Here is a 21432-nt window from a genome sequence, read left to right as displayed (position 1 = left end):
GGAGGCAGAGGCAGGTGGATCTCTGAGTTCAAGTCCAGCCTGGTTTACAGAGCAAATTCTCTTTTTGCAGTGGACCTGGGTTTCCTGGCACTCACATGGCAGCTCACAAGTGATTGTAATTCTAATTTCGGGGCATCCAATGTCATCTTCTGACCTCTAGGGTACCAGGCTTGCACACAGTACACACATATACACACACAGGCAAGACACTCAAATGCATAAAACACAAATACATAAATCCTTTCAAAAAGGTTTCATATGTTTAGTATCTTTGCACTGTACTCAAAAGTAGGTTAGCATGGCCTTCCCAAACTGTTCTGTTTAGAAATCAGCACAACACATTCTTCTGTACTCCCTTGTTCCCAAATGTTGCAAATACAGTCGATATTAATTTGGTCCAAATCTGCAGATAGTAAGGGAGAGCATTTCAGCCTCCGAGTCTGTTCAGACTCATTTCACAGCTGAAACCCAGGGCAAGTAAGTCACTTGATATTTCTGGGTCTGAAGATCTTAGATGTCCTTTAAGTACTGCATGAGGTAAATCATCTGGCACAGTGCTAGGTGCATGAAGATGCTTTGTAAATGAAAAAAAAATTGGGTTTGGTTTGGTTCCTAAAGAATTTGTGTAGATTTTGGGAAGCCTCCTTTCCTTTTGCAATGTCCCTAATTTCGCCTCTTTTCATTTCTCCTTCAATGGCTGAGTTTTGATACTCCAGCCTCAGGCTTACGCTCCTCTGGGAATTGAAGTCATTCTTAAGAGTCTCCCTTCTTGTTCTTCTGCTTCTTTTTCTCATGCTCAGAGCCATTTAAATGGAGGACTGAGAATAGTGTAATGCATGTACGGATTGTTACAGTGAAATTCATTGCTAGCTGAAACAATCCATAATCTCAGTACACTCTTGATTTTGAAAGAGCTTATCTTTTTTGGTTGTTGTTGTTTTGGGTATTATCGGTTAAACAATGGTACTTTATATACTGACTACTGACTACTTTTTTGAGCACATACAAGCTTGTTTAGGATGAAAGCTCCAACTTCAAACAGGTCAAAGTTGTGAAAAGAATGACAGAGTTTGTGGTATCTCTATATTGGATTCTTTAATGGTCTAAGGTTAAAGAATATGATCTTTGTAGGTGGAATTGACAAATCTTTCTCTCTTTATTTCAGCCTTTTCAGTCTGGGATGGCAGAAAAACCAATGAACATGTTGACACAAACAAATAACAATGACGATACAGTTAAGTACATCTTTCATATATAACTATGCATTGTGTACTTTAGTAAGTGGTTTCAAAATATTGACTATAAGTTGATTCAGGTCTGGATAGCAAAAGAGGCTTGCAATTTTTGAAAATGAATGAACTTCACTATTGATTATATTTAAATGTAAATGATGGTTTAAACAATTGTTAACATGTTTCTTGACACTATTGATCTTTGTGTGTGTATGTACAAAACAGTCTCATTTAAAAGCAAAGGAAACTTAATCAAAATTTAAAGTCTCTCTAGGGGTATTATCAGTTTTGTATCACTGTTGCAAAACACTTCATGGAGAAAGATGTGCAGAGACCCATTCATTTCTCCTCCACTATTCAATTTGTCTCCACCCCTCTGCACCCCACCTCACCAGATGGGAATATCGAGGAAGGGTGGGAGACCCTGTTACCAGTGTGAATTCTGCCTCTCTGACAGCTACCTGTGTTGACCACAGAGCCTCTAAGACCAGGGAATTCTAGTTAATCAGTCTCTAGCCAGATGAGTAACTGGAAAAGATTTTCTCCTATTCTGTAGTTTGTTTCTTCACTGTCAATCATTTTCTTTGCTGGGCAGAAGACGTCTAATTTATTGCAATCTTAGCTATCGATCTACCTTCCACAGCTCTGATATTCTGGGACTTAGTTCCCAAAAGCAGTTGCACAGAATGACATGCAACATCTCTTTCTGAAGTCCTCCAGCTGGCTTTCTGAGCCACCAGTCTTAAAGCGAAACAGTCCTTCTTTATGTGTGTCAGACCAGTTTCTCACTGCACGAAGTTCTCAGTGGGTTTTAGCAGGTGTTTCCCACCATGGGTGAACTGCTGAGGGCTCCCAGTGGAAAGGAAGCAAGGAGTCGTGACTCCTAGAGAAACAAGTCCAGCGTCTTCTCAAGAGAGTGCCCCATTGTGCCATTAGAAATGTCATCTTAGAAACTTTTTTTTTAATTTTTAAAAATATTATTTATATACTATACTGCTAGTTCATGTGCCTGCATGCCAGAAAGGGGCACCAGATCTCATTATAGGTGGTTATGAGCCATCATGTGGTTGCTAGGAATTGAACTTAGTACCTTTGGAAGAACAGCCAGTGTTCTTAACCTCTGAGCCATCTCTCCAGCCCAGGTACTTTTTTTTTTTTTTTTTTTTGACAGTTTCTCTGTGTAGCTCTGGCTGTCCTGGAACTCACTCTGTAGATCAGGTTGGCCCAACTCATAGATCCACCTGCCTCTGCCTCTTGCATGCTGGGATTAAAGTTGGGCACCACTGTGGGCCTGGCCGGACTCAGAGCTTCTCGAGAACCAGTTTCCCTGGAGATCCCATTGCCACTGTCTGAAGAGACAGCATTTCAGCACAGCCCACTCGTGTGATGGGTCCACTTAGGTTTTCCCTCATCTCTGACCATGCTCTCTGCCGTGAAGCTGCATAATCAGCTCCAAGGCGCCCTCTGCTTCACTGTCTAAGGCCTCTTGACTTTCTCCAAGCTTGTCTGAACTTTTTTGGCAGTTCTCCAGTTGTTTTGATTCAACCAGCAGGAGAAACTGGTGAGTGCTGAGTGCCCTAAACTGTCATCCTGGTTTTTAATGTCCTTTTGTATTTTTGTGAGGTCTGGTTTAACATATCCCTTTTCATCTTTAATTTTAGTTTTGTTTACCATAGTCTTCTGTTTACTGCTTCAGGAGCTGCTGGTAACACATCCCCATCAACAGATTTCAACTCAGAAGTGCCACCAAGCTCTGAGATTAGAGATGTGTGCCACCCCACCTGGCTAAAATTTTTCTTTAGTCAAGATGTTATGTCTAGGCTGGTAGCTGAGGCTGGCCTGGAACTCCCGATCCTCCTGCTTTGAGGTCCTGAGTGCTGGGAACACAGCTGTGTACCACCATATCTTCCTTAGGTTTTCTTAATATAGATACACACTACAGCAATATTAAAATTTTCTTTAATATAGAAAAGCCACTACTATTTTAGAATAAAACCATGGAGTTTCTCATGGCGTTGTTGTTTTTTTTTTTTTTTTAATTGTGTGATCAGAGGTTGATTCGATTTACTTATAACAATAACATCAACATCTATGTGGGTTGTTTTTGTTTCACTTCATACATTTGCATGGAGAAGACAATACAGGGATAACCAGCCCTGTTTTTTAAAAATATAATCAGTGTTGTCTTTTCAAATGATGTTTTTTTTTTTTTTTTTTTTTTTTTCTGATTCTAACGAGACTGCTTTTATTTCTCTTCTATCGAAGCAAAACGAGAACATCCGCTGCTTAACCACTCTTGGACATTTTGGGTTTGAATGTTTGCCCACTCAGCTGGTGAGCAAATCTATTCAGAAAGGATTCTCTTTCAATATTCTCTGCGTGGGTAAGTGCCAAACACTGCATTTAAATTATAGTTTCATTTGTCTCCTACTCACTTAAACTGATACCAAACAGCAGTAGATTGATGCTAATTCAAGACAATTTCTTCACATTTATATTGTTTTTCCTCCCCTTAGTGGCACTGTTTAAATATTGAAGAACACTTCAGCCTAGTTTAGTGGCAAATGTCTTTAATCCTAGCATATAGGAAGCTGAGCAGGCAGATTTCTGTGTGTCTTAGTCAGTGTTCTATTGCTTTGAAGAGACACTATGACCACAGCAATTCTTATATAAAAGAAAAGCATTTAAGTGGTGTTTACTTACAGTTTCAGAGGTTTCGTCCATGATCATCAGGCAGAAAGCATGGTAGTATGTAGGTAGACAAGGTGCTGGAGAGATAGCTGAGAGTTCCTGATTCATAGGCACCAGGAAGAGAGAGAGTCTGGACCTGGATTGCACTTTTAAAACCTTGAAGCTCAAGCTCAGTGACATACTTCTTTCAACAAGGCCACACCTTCTAATCCTTCTCAAATAATGCCACTCCCACTTAAGCCACTTGTTGGGGTTCAGTGTGCTCACTCTCTCTCTTTTTCTAAGATAGGGTTTCTCTGTGTAGCCTTGGCCATCCTGCACTTGCTTTGTAGATCAGGCTGGCCTTGAACTCACAGCGATCCACCTGCCCCTGCCTCCTGAGTGCCAGGATTAGAGGTGTGTGCCACCATGCCTGGTTTAGCATACCTTCAATGAGTCTTCAATGATGTGTTTATGTTCATTACAGGAGAAACTGGAATTGGAAAATCAACACTTATCAATACACTGTTCAATACCAATATGAAAGAGAACAAGACCTCCCATTTCTATTCAAAGGTTGGACTTAAAGTGAAGACATATGAACTCCTAGAAAGAAATATTCCCCTGAAATTGACTGTTGTGAAAACAGTGGGGTATGGCGATCAAATCAACAAGGATGCCAGGTTAATGGTTTCTTATTTTTTTAATTAAATTTTAAAGTTAGCATAAAGGCATTGGATGTCATTATGATGTGCTTTTTTATTTTAAAAAATTGGTAGAGGTCACTTCTTTTCTTTTCTTTTTCTTTTGAGACGGGGTCTTTACTATGTAGCTTTGACTGGCCTGGAACTCCCTATGTAGCATCAGGCTGACCTTAAACCCAGAGATATCTGCCTGCTTCTGCTTCCCAAGTGCTGGGACTAAAAGTATATGTCAACAGGCAGTGTGTTTTGTTATTTTATTTAAAATCCGTCACATCTCAATGAGTTGTAACAGCTCTAGAAAAGATTTATTTTTCTCATCTTAGTTGTGTGTGTATATGTGTCACACACACACACACACACACACACACACACACACACACACACACGAATGCAAGGTGCCTGTAGAGACTAGAGGTACCGGAGCCTCTTGCAGCTGGAGTTACTGGAGGTAGAAACCCACCTGATGGGTGCTGGGAACTGAACTTGTGTCCGCTGGAAGAGCAGCATGTGCTCCTAACCACTGAGCCATCTCTTCAGCCCTAAATTGTAAAATCCTTCTATGGGAAATTATGTCTTTTCTCCCTAGCTTTTAACTCTTTCCTCATTAAGTAATATCCTTGTGAAATTGATGCTTTTATGTATCTAGTGTAGTTGTATTATGTAAAGATTTTATTTTATGTAAATGAATGTTTTTGCCTGTATGTATGTCTGTGCGCTACATGCTTGCCTGGTGTCCACGGAGGCCAGAAGAGAGTGTTAGATCCCCTGTAATTAAAGTGACACAGAGTTGCGAGCTCCCACGTGGCTGCTGGGAATCAAACCTGGGTGTTCTGGAAGAGTGTGGCAAGGGAGTGGTCTTAGCTGAGCCACCTCCCCAGCCTGCTCTGCCCCAACCCTGCATCTAAACACCATCATGTGAACAGCTCGGATTAGCCAGGACCGAAATATTCATATCACCAAAGCCAGCAAAGTCTTTTTATTATTTCAGTTTGTTTTTAATTTGTTTTTCAAAACAGGGTACCTCAATGTAGCCTGGCTCTCTCCTGGAACTCACTCTATAGACCAGGCTGGCCTCGAACTCAGAGATCTCCCTACCCCTGCCTCCCAAATGCTAGGATTAAAGGAGTGCACCACCACGCCAGGCTTGAAGCCAACAAACTCTAAAAATTAGTGTTTTTTTTTTTTTTTTCTTTACAGAGAAGACTAAATAAATACTCCCCATTATTTTGCTGTTTCAGAATAAGTTTTGAACAAAGACTAGCTAGAATGAAGGAGAGGCGGGTTGCTTTAAGTAGTTATGTTTAGAAAATGAACAACATTTTAGAAATCAGCTTTATTCTAATAAACTCTACATGCTGTTCTGTGGTAGATTAAGACCCACAGAGAGCCTTGCTTTACTGCAATCCACTGTGCTAAACCACCCCAAAATGATGCTTAAAACCATAGAAACTTACTCCTTCACAGCTCTGCAGTCCAAAAATCTAGAACCCAGGTGTCAGGCCTGGCTGTGCCTGTGAGACACTGAAGCAGGAGGATTTGCTGTGAGCTTGAGACCAGCCAGAGCTACTCTCCCAGCTTGGTTTCTGTTGCTGCGAATGGAAAACCGTGACCAAAAGCCACTCAGGGAAGAAAGGGTTAATTTGGTGTCCACAACCCAGGGCACAGTCCACAGAAGGGAAGGCAAAACACAGGGAGGCAGGAACTGAAGCAGAAGCCTTGGAAGGTGACGCTTACTGGACTGCCCTTCCCGTGCCTCGCTCAGCCTGAACTTCAGACACCATCCAGCCATCCAGGCTCCATCCGCAGTGAGCTCCGGCCTCCCACATCCATCCTTAGTCAAGAAAATGCCGGGCAGACTTGCGCATGGGCAGGGTGATTTCTCGGGGGGGGGGGGCATTTTTCTCAGCTGAGTTTCTTCTTCCCAGATAACTGTAGCTTGTGTCAACTTGACAAAAACCCAACCAGGACAGCTACGGAGCCAGCGAAAAATCACTCACAGTGTCTTCTGGAGTCCATCTAGAGCCTTTAGGCAAAAAGTCCTTTGTTTATTACTGCCTCAGGTGCCAGCTGTCAGTCCTGGCTAAGGCACTACCCCGCACAGAAGTCTCTTCTGGTCTTTCTGGTGTCTTGAAGGGCAATTATCACAGGAGTGAAGTGTGTACAGAGCATCCCAATGACCTTGTCTCAAATTTCTGGTTTATTATTATTAATTTATTATTAATTTTCTTCCTCTCGGGTTTTGCTTTTTTAAAAGATTTATTTATTTTTGCTTTTTTTTTTTTTTTTTAAAGATTTATTTATATTATGTATGTGAGCGCACTATTTACACCTGCGCGCCAGAAGAGGGCATCGGATCCCGGTATAGGTGGTTGTGAGCCACCATGTGGTTGCTGGAAATTGAACTCAGGACCTCTGGTAGAGCAGACAATCTTCTTAACCACAGAACCAGCTCCTCAACCCCCCTCTCCAACCCCCCAAACTTTGACTTTACTAGGTAGTTCAGGCTAGTCCTACTCAGAGCCGTCCTCCTTCCCTAGCCTCCTGGTGTTAGGATTCCAGGCATGTGCTGCTATGACCAACTTCAACTTTTAAATTACGACTGTAGCCCCATTTTCCCCGAAATAAAATAACATTCTTTGGGGATCAGGACATGGATATCATGCATTCTACCAACTGAGCTGCATCCTCCCCAGCTTGGAATTATGTTTTATGGCCATGAAATGCATCAATTTTATGAAGTGCCAAACTGTTCAGTGAGCACAGCGTTGATTAAATGCTAGGACATCAGATTGATTGGGACTTTATTAATTCTCTGCTAAATGTTTAATTTTTTTTTTTTAAAGCTACCAGCCACTAGTCGAGTACCTGGATGCCCAGTTTGAAGCGTACCTCCAGGAGGAGCTGAAAATCAAGCGCTCCTTGGCCGACTATCACGATTCTCGAATCCACGTCTGTCTTTATTTCATTGCTCCAACGGGACATTCTCTCAAGGCCTTGGACCTGTTAACCATGAAGAGCATCGACAAAAGGGTATGTTTGATGCCTGCCTCAGTCTTTCAAGGTTCAGTGCATCTTCAGGCATTTATTTATATGCAACTGCCGGCTATCTTATCTGCATATATTTGAATATCTTTTCTCTTGCTCTTGAAAGCACTTGAATGAATTTTCTAGGGCGTTCCTGACAAAATGCCATAGAGTGGATGGTCAAAATAAATTTTAAAAAACCATTTTTCACATAGTCCTGGAAGCTTGAGTCTCAAGGTGCCAATAATTATCTCCTTGGCTTGCAGATGGCTGGCTGTGTCTTTACTTTTTTTCCACATAGCCTGCCTTCCGGTGTCTGTGTGTACAGCATTTTTTTTTTTTTTTGAGACAGGGTCTTATGTATCCCAAGCTGGCCTTGAACTCATTATGTAGCTGAGGTTGGCTTTGACCTCCTGATTTTCCTTACTCGGTTTTTCCAGTGGTGGGATTAAAAGTATGTGCCATTACACTAGTCGAAATTTCTCCTTCTTAGAAGGTTGGTAAGCAACCCCACTATGCCAATCTTAACTTTAGAGTTTCTATTTACAAGTAGTGAAACATTTGGAGGTATAGAGGGTTAAGATGTCAATATATAACATGTAGAGGGAGGGAGATTTAATGTTTGATAGGGTTCATCTTCAGCTTTCATTCCGGGCAAATCTAATTAAAACAATGACTGGCATGGGGATGCACACCTGTAATCCCAGCATTTATGGGGATGAGACGGGAGGGTACCTCTGAGTTTGAGGCCAGCCTGGGCTACAATAGTCTACAGGCAGCCTGAGTTGCAGGGCGAGACTTTGCCTCAAACAAACAAGCAAAAACAACAGCAGCAATAGCGGACACAACAACTCCATCACCCCCCCCCCCCCCCCCCCCGTTTTATCTGTTTGGAGAGAGATACGGGAAAAGCACTAAAATAAAACTGGATTTTTTTTTCTGTGATTAAATTCTAATCAGATGACAGTCATTTGTATATATATTTAAAACTGAATTTACTATATGGTGCTATAAAATAATTCTGAGAACCTTTGACTGCTACCATTGATGAAATGAAACTTGAAACTTTTCTGATTCTGGCTTCAGATTCTCTCAGAGGAGCCTCAGAACATGGAACATGCAAGTAGCTGCAGCCCGCTGTGTAAAAGGAGACCCCAAAGCAAAACCTGTGGGATCCGAAGAGACATATGGACTTGCTTTGTTCACAGAGGGGCTTGCTGTGTAGCTCAGGTTGTCCTAGAATTCATGATCCTCCTGCCTCAGCCTCCTAAGTGTTGGGATCATAGATGCAACCATAGCAAGTTGGACTTCCTTTGACAGACTTCTTATCCCCATGGTTTTAGAAAAATCTTCAAGTTTTTGTGAGTCCTTGGTGTAAGGACAAGATAAGAACCTTGCTATAGATGTAAGAACTGACAGTCTAGAGGGAGAGGGCATCCTGTGGTTGGGCATGGAGGGGCTCTAGGCTCATGTCCACGTGGACCTACAATGACTTGCGTAGAATGTGCCACAGGAATGGCTGGCTCCTTAAAGGCGTGCACGATCCTGCATTTCAGCTCCAAAGTGCTCAGCCTGTTCTCCAGGCTGTTCTGAAGCCAGAATCAGAAAAGTTTCATGTTTCATTTCATCAGTGGCACCAGCCAAAGGTTCACAGAATTATTTTATCATACCATATAGTAAATTCAATTTTAAAAAATGTCTACAAATGACTGCCATCTGATTAGAGTGGATAGCAGTCGCTTTACGGAAGAATTAGCTGAAGGCTAGGTTCGTCGCATGCATAAGGACAGTGGGATTGGACAACGGGTGATGGGTGTTTTAGCTCAAGTTTTCTCAGTCTCTGTAACACCTTGAATTTAAAGTTTGCATCTGCTTCTATGAGAACGCTAAGTTTTTAATCGTAAAAATGACCATTTATAATGTAGTTTCATAAAGACATATGCGAAATGGTCAGAACTTTTACCAGAATACTTTCATTTCTGACCTTATATATGTCACTGCTTGAATTTCTTGTGAGAATATATTCTTGTAAACAGTCAACTAAATGAATGCATATATATAAGAAGTTTAGATTAAGTTCTGTTCATTTGATTACATTTTCTAGTCATTTACTAGATCTCCCTCCCACCCCACCCCCCGTTAGTGGTTTTGGAAAAACACAGGATTTGCCTACGGATTTGAAAAAATGTGATTTGAGAATTCTAAAATAAAAGCAACTGACTTAAAGCTGATATTTATTTATACCATATCACAGACTTGAACAGAAATAGCTATGACTTAGGTAGAGCAAAGATGTATGAGAGATAGACATTGGTTACTATGCATTTATGGAGAAATTATTACATCAATGACAGCTAAGAGAAAAACTTTCCCACCATTTTGATGAGAGCCCTTTTCACCATTCAGTTTGATAAGTAATCGGTCTACTGAACCTTACAGCTTAGATTATGCTAATTCCAGAGGCGCTGAGGGTGCGCGATTTTTAGAAACGAGACAAGGTTAAGACTTCTAAAGCCTGAGTTCTGAGAAGAGACGAGGGCTCACAATACAGCTCAGGGTAGAACATTTACCCAGAACAGTCAAGGCTTGAGGTTTAATCCTCAGTACTTCCACAAAACCAGAAATTCTCTGTGGCTGAGCCTGACGGGGCACTCCTCGCCGAATGCCATTGAAGGTCTTGTCACAGCAGCAGTAGCAACAAACCACGCCACAGCTTTTTCCAGGTGTAGAGGGTTTAGACTGAAAATGGTGACAGTTTTTCCTTCTTCACAGGTGAACATCATCCCACTGATTGCCAAAGCCGACTCACTTTCCAAAAGCGACCTGCAGAGGTTCAAGAGTAACATCATGAGTGAACTGGTCAGCAGCGGCGTCCAGCTGTATCAGTTCTCGATCGATGACGAAGCCACTGCTCAAGTCAGCAGCTCAGTAAACGTAAGCTTCGTCTGCTGAGCAGGCGCTCTCTCTCACATGCGGGGAGGAGGTACAGTGTGTATTGTTTCCTGTGCTTTATTGACACTTGTATCTGGCAAGAGCCAACAGACACTGTATTTTTCCTCAAAATACATTGTGAGGGAAGCGTTTTGTCCCCTCCCCTCACAACCCCTCCCTTTGTCCTCCCTCCTACTTTCTTGGAAGGGTTTCATGTGACCCAGGTTGTCCTTGAATTTACTGTGACATAGATGAGGCTGACCTGAAAGCCCCAATTCTCCTAATTTCTCCTCTTGAATACTGGGATCACTGTTGGAGGGTTGTATTGTAGATAACCTGCTGGAACTGGAGTCCACAACTCAGCATTTATGTTGGTTTTGGCTTTCTGTAATAGTTTTTATCTGTTGCAGAGACAAGTTTCCTTGATGAGGGGTGAGGACTACACTTCTCAGAACAAATATTTAGGTGGCAGTTAGAGATAAAGCTGGCTTAGTAAAGTGGTGGTTGTGGGTTCTTCTCCAAGCTCCATGATTGCGCTGGGCCTGGGTGGTTGGCTAGGTCTCAACCACCCGACATGTTTCCTTCTTATTAGTCGGAGCTTAGTCCAATTAGAGAGCCGTTGGCTCCCGCCAAGGCGTGCCCGCTGCCACTGCACTTTCAGGGCCACTGTTTCACGCTGGGCATTGCGGTTCACTGAGGTCATCGTTGGGAAGGGCTTTTGGAAACCTGCATGATTTCTTCTTGAACCATGAAAGCAAGTCCTCAGAGAGGAAGCTCTCAGGTCAGTTCTAGCTCAGGGGACTCTGCACCCTACATTTAAAGGGCATAGTGTCTTCAGCATCTCTCAGGGGCAACCGAGAGCAATAGGAATAGTCTGTAATGTTTTGGGAGTTCCTTGAAGAACCCTGACCATCAGCTCAAAAGAGGTCTTCTTACGCTTGGCATTGGGGTTTTTGTTGGGTGGTCTTTGGGTAGGGAGCATAGTCAGGCCAGATGGGAAAATAGCGTTTAAGCTGTAGATGTATATTTAGTCACCGACTTATGTATATAATAGGTATTTTCTTATGTGTTTCCTCTTCTAGGTATTTTATGTGAATAAGTCACATGTAATCTTTTTAATCTATTGTCTTCAATTAGATATTTTCCACATTTACAATATTGTACATGTCTCAGTACTTTTATGTGTGTGTTCTCCCGTATACCATTGTGTGAATTGCTACGTTTTTGTTCATTCCACATTTCAGCTAATTATGGAGAATGTTATTATAAACATTTATAGAAAATGTTTGTGTCTGTATACAATTTCTCTTGGGTATATATCTAGAAATAGAATTCTTAGGTTATATGATAACTACATCCAATCATTTGAAGAGCTAGCTATTCTGTTGATTCCCAAAGTACCTGCCCCAGGACTTTTGAGTTCGTTCCTTCACCTTAATTCATACTATATAAATTTAAAAAGATCCGGCTGCCTTACTTAGTATGAGTAGATACTACTGTAGTTTTGATTTGCATTTCGAGTGACTACAGGTGTGAACTGTCTCTTCCTACGTTTATGTATATTTTATGTCTTGAGAGAGACATACATTTAGGCTTTTTGTTCATTTCAGATTGGAATTTTGCCTTTTCCTTATAAGTTATAAGGGTTCCTTGTATTCTCTCTTTTTCTGTTTCATTATTTCCTGTTATGCTGTAAAGTAGCCTAAATCATTCCATCCATCTCTTTTTGTACTCATTATCCAGTCTCTCTTTATAGCCACTAACTCACCCCCTTCCCAAACTCTAGTCATCACTATGATATATTTAAATTGATTTTTTTTGCAGCATTGTGAATTGAATCCTGAGTGTCTCATCCCCAGCCTGAGACTGAATTCTCTCTCTCTCTCTCTCCTTCTTTCTTTCTCTCTCCCTCCCTCTCTTTCAGATAGGGTTTCTCCGTGTAGCCCTGGCTGTCTCAAAACTTACTTTGTAGGCCAGGCTGGCCTCAGACTCAGAGATCCACCTGCCTCTGCCTTCTGAGTCCTGGGGTCACAGACATGTGCTACCACACCTGGCTCTTGAATTTTCAAAATTCTTGTATGAGAGGCTATACAGCCCCTGTTTTTCTGTGTCTGGCATATTTCACTGAACATAGATAGTATCCTCCAGCTCCATTGAATATTAAAAACAATATTTTGTTATTTTATATCATGGGTGATTCGCCTGCATGTCTGTCTGTGTACCCATGACTTGGTGCCCATGGGAGAGAGGAGAGCAGACCCTTTGGAACTAGAGTTACAGATGACTGTGAGCTGCACGTGGGTGCTGGGAATTGAGCTTGGGTCCTCAGGAAGAGCAGACTGTGCTCTTGACCACTGACCCCTTGTCTCTGCAGCCCCCTCCAGCTCCCTTTTGTAATAAGCTCTTATTTACCATTGAGAGTGCGTATAGAGACTATGCCTTCCCGATCCTCTCATCCATCCGTGAACACCTTTTTTTTTTTAATGTCTTAGCTATTATGAATAATGACACAATAAATATGGGTGTTCAGACATTCGTTCGTTACGCCAGTTTCTTTTCCTTTGTATAGCTAGAAATGGGGTGGTTGAATCATATTGTAGATCTATTTTAGATTTTTTTAAAAAGTTTTGTTAACTGCACTGATTGGTATTTATATGGTGTGTGTGTGCTTGTGTGTGTGTGTGCCCGTGGAAGCCAGAGCACAACCTCTGATGCTGCCTTCTGTTTTTGAGGCAGGGTCTCTCACTGGCTCGGGTGTTACCAAGTATGGTGGGCTGGCGGCTGGCAAGCCCCTGGGATCTCTCTGCTTGTTCTCATTTCCTGGGTGCTGCGATTACAAGCACAGGCCACCATGCCTGGTTTTCTATGTGGGATCAGACTCAAGTTCTCCTGCTCACACAGTAGGCACTTTATCAATGAAGCTCTCTCCCTGGCCCTCCTGAAGACATATGTGATATCGATTTTTAGCATATGTTATGCTGTGTACCCATTAACTAATAAAAATCAATTTTTTGAGGCAGGATTTTACTATTTAGCTCAGACAGTCCAGGGGTCACTCTGTGGACCAGCCTGACTTTGATCCACCTGCCTCTGCTTCCTGAGTGCTGGGGTTAAAGGTGTGCAGCATTATGCCCAGCTTAATTTTTATTTTTAATAGTTTTATCTGCTATTTATATATTATTAGTAAGAATGTTCTCTAACTGGGCATGGTGGAGCGTGTCTTTAATCCCAGCATTCAAGAGGCAGAGAAAGGTGAATCTCTGTGAGTTCGAGGCCAGCCTGGTCTACAGAGTGAGTTCCAGGACAGCCAGGGCTGCAAAGAAAGACCATGTTTTGGAAACCTAAAAAGTAAAAAAAAAAAAAAAAAAAGAGGGCTTTATATTAACTCATTAATATTGTCTTTGTGTTTAGTGTAAAGATAATGAGAAAAAATTATGTATATTAACAATTCAATCTTTTTTTTTTTTTTTATCTTTGTACTTCGTGCATCAGGATGCCTTTAGGAAATACTAGGTAGGTAGTTTTTATTATACACCAGCCTGAGATTAATGCTTACAAAAATGAATTAGCACATGTTTTCTCTAAGCGTTGAAACCTGACACAGGGTAGATTATTCGCCTGTTAAATGTATTGGACTAGCCTCACCTCTGCTCCTTCTATACAGAAAGAAAAGAACAACACGCAAGCCATATTGCTTTGAGGGAGTTTAACTTGTATCATTTTAATTTGTCTAGGGGGTGTTACCTTTCGCTGTGGTAGGAAGCATGGAGGAGGTGAAAGTTGGAAAAAGGACGGTCAAGGGTCGTCATTACCCTTGGGGAGTTTTGCAAGGTAAATATGAAATCGTGTTTCACGGTGATTAAATCCGATATATACTGTGTCATTTATAGTCTCAAGACAGCATTTTGATCTGGGCAAGCATTGATAACCCCAGCTAATTTGTAGGTCAGTAGTTGCAAATGACACAAATTTTCTTTCATTTAAGCACCCAGTTAGAGCTGTGGTCCTCAGCCTTCCTAATGCTGTGATCCTTTAATACAGTTCTCCATGTTGTGGTGACCCCCAACCATAATATTTTTGTTGAACTTTGTAATTTTCTACTGTTATGAAACATAAAGTAAATATATAATATGCTGGATGTCTGATTTGTGGCCCCTGTGAAAGGGTCATTTGACCCCCAAAGAGGTCACGACCCACAGGTTGGGAACTTCTGGCTTAGAATCTCTCTCTCTCTCTGATCCTTTCCCATAGGAAATTGCCAGCATCTGGCTTAGACCTTATCTACCAAGTCCTTTGTTAACTGATGTGCCACATGCACATGGCATCTATCCTCCTGAAACATGCCATTCAGGAAAAGAACAACAGTCTCCAAAATTGAACTTATACTGGTTTTATTTTGACTAGTGGAAAACGAAACTCACTGTGACTTTGCGAAGCTCCGGGATTTGCTTCTGTGTACTAATATGGAAGATCTGAAAGATCTAACCCACACTCAGCACTATGAATGTTACAGGAGCAACAGGCTGCAGAAACTGGGCTTCAGTGATATGGGCCCAGACAATCAGCCAGTGAGGTGAGTGAAAACATGCTAGTGGGCTGGTGAGATGGCTCAGTGGTTGGTGGCGTTGGCTGCTCTCGCAGAGGACCCGGGTTCAATTCTCAGCACCCACACGGAGCCCTACAATGATCTGTGACTCTGGTCCTAGGGGGTCCAGCGCCCTCTTATGGCTAGTGTGGCCACCTGGCACGCACAAGCTATGCAGACATACGTGCAGACACACATAAAATTAAAAGTAAACAAAGCTTTAAAGAGAAGTCGCTGTTGCATATGAACTGATCATTTAGGATGCCCTAAAACCCACGAGGTATGCTCACTCAAGAACGAGGATGTGGCTCATCATGGACTTTTAGGTTTTTAATAGTTTTTGGACTCAGATGGAGACATGAGGAACAGCTTCAATGACAGGGCTCATTTATTTGCTGGAGCAGTGGTTCTCAACCTTTGGGCCGCGAGCCCTTTGGGTCAATTAGTAACAGTGAAAAGGCATCCTGCATATCAGATATTTACATCATGATTCATAACAGCAGCAAAATTACAGTTATGAAGAAAGCAATGAAAATAACTTTATGGCTGGGGTCACCACAACATAAGGAACTGTATTAAAGGGTCACAGCATTAAGAAGGCTGAGAACCACTGTGTTAGAGTGCATCCAATATTGCATGTTTTGAACTGTGAACTCCAGGGGAAACATGTTAAAAAAGACATTTGTGTTTGTGCAACGCAGAGGAGTGTTTAAGTATTAGCATTTATTAATAAAATTAACAAAGGCTTTGAGAAGAACTTGCCGGAAAATCATTGAAAAGCAGTTTTATAGGTTTGTGTTGGGGATGGCTCAACCGTTAAGAGCACTGGCTGCTCTTCCAGGGGTGGAGGGTGAATTCTCATAACCCACGTGACAGCTCACAGATGTTTGTAGCTTGGTTCCAGGGAATCCAACACCCTCACACAGACAAACACTCAGGCAAACACCAGGGCACATGAAATAAAAATAAGTAATAAAAAAAGAAAAGCAGTTCTCTAAAGTGTGGGAAGTCAAGTGGAAAAGCCTAAGAACAGAACATTTAGGTCTGAGTAATAACATTTTGATGTCAAAAGTATGTATAGTACTGTTAGACTATATCCATGTTGTAACAGTATGGCTTTCTGGAGACAACCAAAGCTGAACCATCTTTGTATGTGTATGTATGTGTATATGTATATATGTGCATGTGTGTTGTGAGACAAATTTTTTTTTCCTGGAGAGATGCAACACATACACATGCTTATATGCTCACATGCGCATACACACACACAGACATGCACACATGCATGCTCATGTACTCTGACCCCAGAAAGGGATCCCATGTGTAGGTTTACTTATAAGGAGCAAGGATAACTCATGATCAGAAAGCCCACTGCAGCCCTTAGCGGCACCTCATAGAAACTGCAAAACTGGGGCTCCCCTGAGCTTGCAGGCAACTCCATAGTCCAAACATATCTCTATCCACAGTCTCCACCCCCAGCAACTGTTGACTTTCTTGTACGTGGTTGGTAGGGGATCTCAGAAATCTTCTCATCCCTTCCTCCCTCCCTCCCTCCCTCTCTCCCTTCCTTCCTTCCCTCTTTCCTACCTTCTTCTTTTCTTCCTTTCTTCCTTCCTTTCTTCCCTCCTTCCTCTCTTTCTTTTTGTTCTTTTGCATATGTGACCTCCTGTTTACCACCCTCCTGGGTTCCCAACTCCCTCCTGGGGCAAACGTTTCAGTTTGTAGGGAATGTCATGATTGGGAGGACCCTGTGCTACAGTGACGTGTTTGTCACGGGGGGCCATGTTGAATGTCTTTGTCAGTCACTCCCCATCTTATTTTTTGAGACAGAATCTCTCATTAAGCCTGGACTTTGCAGATTTGTCTAAGCAGTGTGGTCAGTGAGCCATCCTCCTGATCTGTTTCCCCAGCCCTGGCCTTATAGGCATGTACTGCTGCAACACAGCTTTGATTGTTTTTTTTTCATTTGGGTTCTGAGGATCTAAACTCAGATATATGTGTGAGGAGGGAGCAGAGCCACTGACTGAGCCAGTGCTTCTCAACCTTCCTAATGCTGTGACCCTTTAATACAGTTCCTCACGTCGTGGTGACCCCCAACCATAGAATGATCTCATTATTCCTTCATATCTGTAATTTTGCTACTGTTATGAACCGTACTGTAAACAGCCACTGTGGGGGTTGTGACCCTCAGGTTGAGAACCTCTGCACCGAACCAGCTCCCCAATCCTGCACTATGTTAAGCTAATTATATTTTACAGGATACCTTGCTTGCTTTAATTGAATTATTTTGAAAACAGTTTCATACCTTTTTTTCCTAAAACTCTGTTGTCCAAAGATAGGAAGAAACAGCTAGTTGTGGTGGCGAATGCCTTTAGTCCCAGCACGTGGACAGAAGAGGTGAGTGAGTCTCTTTAAGTCAAGGACAGTTTGTTCTGCATAATGAGTCCCAGGAAAGCCAGAGCTGTATAGTGACACTCTGTCTCAAAAACAAAACAAACAAATCAACAAAACAAAACAAGCCACCACCACCAACAAAACCCAGGGAAATAAAATATCAAGTACAGGAGTAAGAAATCACTGATATAGGGTTTCAAATTTTAGTGGTCAGTCAGATACTCAAATAATTAATATCAGTTTTCACATCACATCATATAGAAATTTGTGGTGTTACTACACAGAATACTGATGTCACTTTAGAAACATAGATACATAGTTTACATGCTAATTCACATTAGCATTTAAAGTAATTTAAACATTTTTTTTACATTTATTTATTTCGTGTGCATCTGTGTGTGCACGCATGCAGAGGTCAGAGGACAACTTGCAGGAACTGATTTTTCTCCTGTCCTGAGGATCAGCTCATGCTCTGCAGCAAGAGCCCTTACCTTGCCGAGCTATCTCACTGGCCCCTTATTAGCATTTAAATATGAGAATAACAAACTTTCATTTTTAGTTTTCAAGAGATGTATGAAGCCAAAAGACAGGAGTTCCATGACCAGTGTCAGAGGGAGGAGCAAGAACTGAAGCAGACTTTCATACTACGAGTCAAGGAGAAGGAGCTGACCTTTAAGGATGCGGAAAAGGAGGCACGTATGACCCGTCTCACGTCCATTCTCTGTGTCCTGGGTGTCCTCTGGTGATGCATCCTAGAGATTAGTGGGTTTTTGTTCTGGAAACTTTCTATCTCTCTAAAAGCAGCAATTCAGTACCTAGGATCTTAATATAGCCTTTATGAAATGATAGCCTGAAATTATATTATTTTTCTTGAGCATTTTGAGTTTGTCTTTTGAATGCACCATGTCTCTGACATAACCGGGCAGGGGCTGCTCTCCTTCATCCAGCACCTCTTCCGCTGATAGCTCTCCCAGCATGGAACCTAATAGTTTGGGGACTGTCTTAATCAGGGTTTTATTGCTGTGGAGAGACACCTTGACCACAGCAACTCTTATAAAGGAAAAGCATGGCGGCATGCAGGTAGACACGGTGCTGGAGAGGTAGCTGAGAGTTCTACATCTGGATCCCCAGGCAACAGGAAGAGATTGCCAAATTGGGTGTGGCTTGAGCATCTGAGACCTCAAAGCCCACCCCTTAGAGATGCACTTTCTCCAACAAAGCCACACCTACTCCAACAAGGCCACACCTCCTAAGTGTCACTTTCCATGAACCTAGCAGGAAGGGATCTTGGGGGCTGCCCCATCTTCATAGCTCCATTAGGCATTGAAGTAAGTGGATTCCCTCTGTAGTAGCCATGATCCTGTGACAGCCTCCCCCGTCCCCCACTAACTATGATATCTTTTGAAACCCATGTGAAGACTTCTTGATCTCACAGCTCTTGCCTTGTGTATGCCCATAGAATTAGCATCATCTGTTAGAACCCAAGAGTTACAATTTGTACCTTCAAGAGCATCAGATGGAGCCATAAGCTGTACCTGGTCTCCCTTGAGATTGGCTGGAGGGTATTACTGAGTACTGGGGCAGAACACAGCAGTGAAGTCTGAGGTCCCTGGGACACCAGTCCAGAGAGTTTGCCTCAAGGCCTCCCAAACCCCCCAGGGCCAGTCCTTATTATATTAATCAATAAACTAGTTTCTAAATATATTAATCTTTTTAGCAAAGGGTTGTTTGGACATATCCTGAGTATTCTTTTGAAAACTTCCTTACATTGATGATTTTTACATACTAAACTTGAGCTAATTTCCCTAGTTGCGCTTTGTCGTGAATTCAATCTTTCATTTCTGTTCTCTCTCATTTTACTACATGCAGCTCTCTAAAACCACACAACACCTCATGTGCTTTGCTAATTAAGTGTCTCTTTTGCACTTACCACCAATCCTCAGGACCCAAATTCAATCCTTGGAGTCCACATGGTGGAAAGACAGAAATGCCTCTTGCAAGCAGTTCTCTCACAGGGCAGCTTCTGCTTACCCCACATCATCTGAAATAATGGAATAAACGTAATCATTTAATTTTACAAATTAGGGGAGGCTCGTTTCATACTAACTTCCTGCATTCGGTTTTAATGTAAACCAGAATGGAATCATCCATGCTGAATGATGTGTAATCTAATTAAGTTTCAAAATGGACCAGTTTTGTTCCAGCAAGGTGGCTCAGCATGTAAGGGTGCTTGATGCTGAGCCTGGTGACCTGAGTTAGATTCTGGAATCTCCACAGTGGAAGGAGAGAACCAACTACAAACAAAATCTCAAGAGACTATAGTCAACTTGAATTAGCATAATAAAACTTGGCTTTTAAACCTGGAAGAAAAGCAACTTTCCAACACCCATCTGGGTTTTGCTCCTGATTTCTGCTCTTTGTAGCCCTCTTCTGCCTTTAAACTCCCACTTTGCTCATCCCCTTGGCACCCTCATTATATTTCATATAATAGAATATTAATGTAGAATACTAAAATAATAAGTCCCTTAGCCTGGCCTGTTGCCCAACTCTAGAAACAGAAATAGAAGCCAATTATACTATGAAGCTTAGCTTTTGTAATTTTACCTTTTGACAGTCTTTGGGCTACTCCAAGGTGACTGCTAACACCTTCCAAACTTTGAGGAGTAGAGGAGAGGTGCCCTTGACCCCTTTTAAGGGCTTCTGTAATCTTTGCGGAAGCCCAAGGATTGTAAATACGTTTTTCTAGGGTCATCCTCTCCCTTTCCTGAGTCTTTGTGAGTCCAGGGTGACTTCTCATTTTATAGCTGCAGGACAAGTTCGAGCACCTGAAGAGAATCCAGCAAGAGGAGATCCTGAAACTGGAGGAAGAGAGAAGGAAACTGGAGGAGCAGATCATCGAGTTTTATAAAACGAAGGCTGCTTCTGACACGATGCAGGCTCAGGTGTGCAGCAACCTAAAGAAGGACAAAGAGCGTAAGAAATGACTTTCTCTTGCTAGCTTGTCAATCACCCTCTACCCGTATGTATACCCACGAGCTTGTCTTCGTAGCACTTAACTTTGACTGGAATTCTGATTTTTATCAGCAATTATTCAGCACGTGCCATTCTCCGTAAGAGTGTCAGATACTGGGGAGGAAGACATCTTGTGTGTCTTGTTGGATGATGAAACATAGACTAGCACTCAGTAGTAGCCAGGAAATGCTTTATTAATCAGAATAGCCAAGAAGTATGTAGCATAGTATAAACAAATATGGGCAACAGAACACATTCCTTTGCCAGAGCTTTGACTCCCGTGGTGATTTTTACAATTCCTGTCTCCTTAGAGTTTTTCCTTTATGTTCCTGTGTGTATTTTTGTTGTTGTTGTTTGTTTTTGAGGCAGGCTTTCACTGTGTAGTCCTATTTGGTCTGCAACCCTGTGTGTGTGTGTGTGTGTGTGTGTGTGTGTGTTTGAGACAGGATTTCTCTGTGTAGCTTTGGTTGTTCTGGGCTCACTTTATAGACCAGATTGGCCTCTGCCACTCTGGCCTCTCCCAGAGTGCTGGTATTACAGGTGTGCACCACCGTACCTGGCAACCTGCAACTCTTCTATGTAGAGCAGGCTGGTCTTGAACAGTGATCCTCCTGCTTCTGGCTACTGAGTGCCGGGATTATGAGCATAAACCACCATAGTTGGCTCTATTGAATTTTCTTCAGGATGCATTGGCATAAAATATTTTTATGAAAGGTAATTATTAGTTATTCCCTTATCAAATTCTACTGATAACAATTCTTGCTAACTGTAATTGCAACACAGCATTATGTTTTGATTAGACTGTCTATGCATCGGCATCAGACATGTTGAAGTATAAAGTGAAAGATTCAAAACCGAGATAGGAATAGAATAGAGCGCT

At 42.1% G+C, this 21432-nt stretch overlaps 1 protein-coding gene across 1 annotated transcript; it reads left to right on the top strand.

The window, feature by feature from the left end:
* Positions 1-1180: 1180 nt before the first annotated feature.
* Positions 1181-20524, top strand: Septin14 (septin 14). The gene is made up of 9 exons (XM_055606144.1): positions 1181-1234; positions 3498-3615; positions 4390-4585; positions 7450-7636; positions 10403-10558; positions 14296-14392; positions 14966-15134; positions 18100-18232; positions 20345-20524. Exons 1-9 carry the CDS (start codon positions 1181-1183, stop codon positions 20522-20524), a joined length of 1290 nt encoding a protein of 429 aa, XP_055462119.1.
* The last annotated feature ends 908 nt before the right edge of the window (positions 20525-21432 follow it).

Source organism: Psammomys obesus, unplaced genomic scaffold, assembly GCF_907164565.1.
Source record: "Psammomys obesus unplaced genomic scaffold, mPsaObe1.curated_primary_1811, whole genome shotgun sequence".
NCBI classification, from domain to species: Eukaryota; Metazoa; Chordata; class Mammalia; order Rodentia; family Muridae; genus Psammomys; species Psammomys obesus.
Note: the sequence above shows the minus strand (reverse complement) of the source record. Positions and strands in the feature narration are given on the sequence as shown.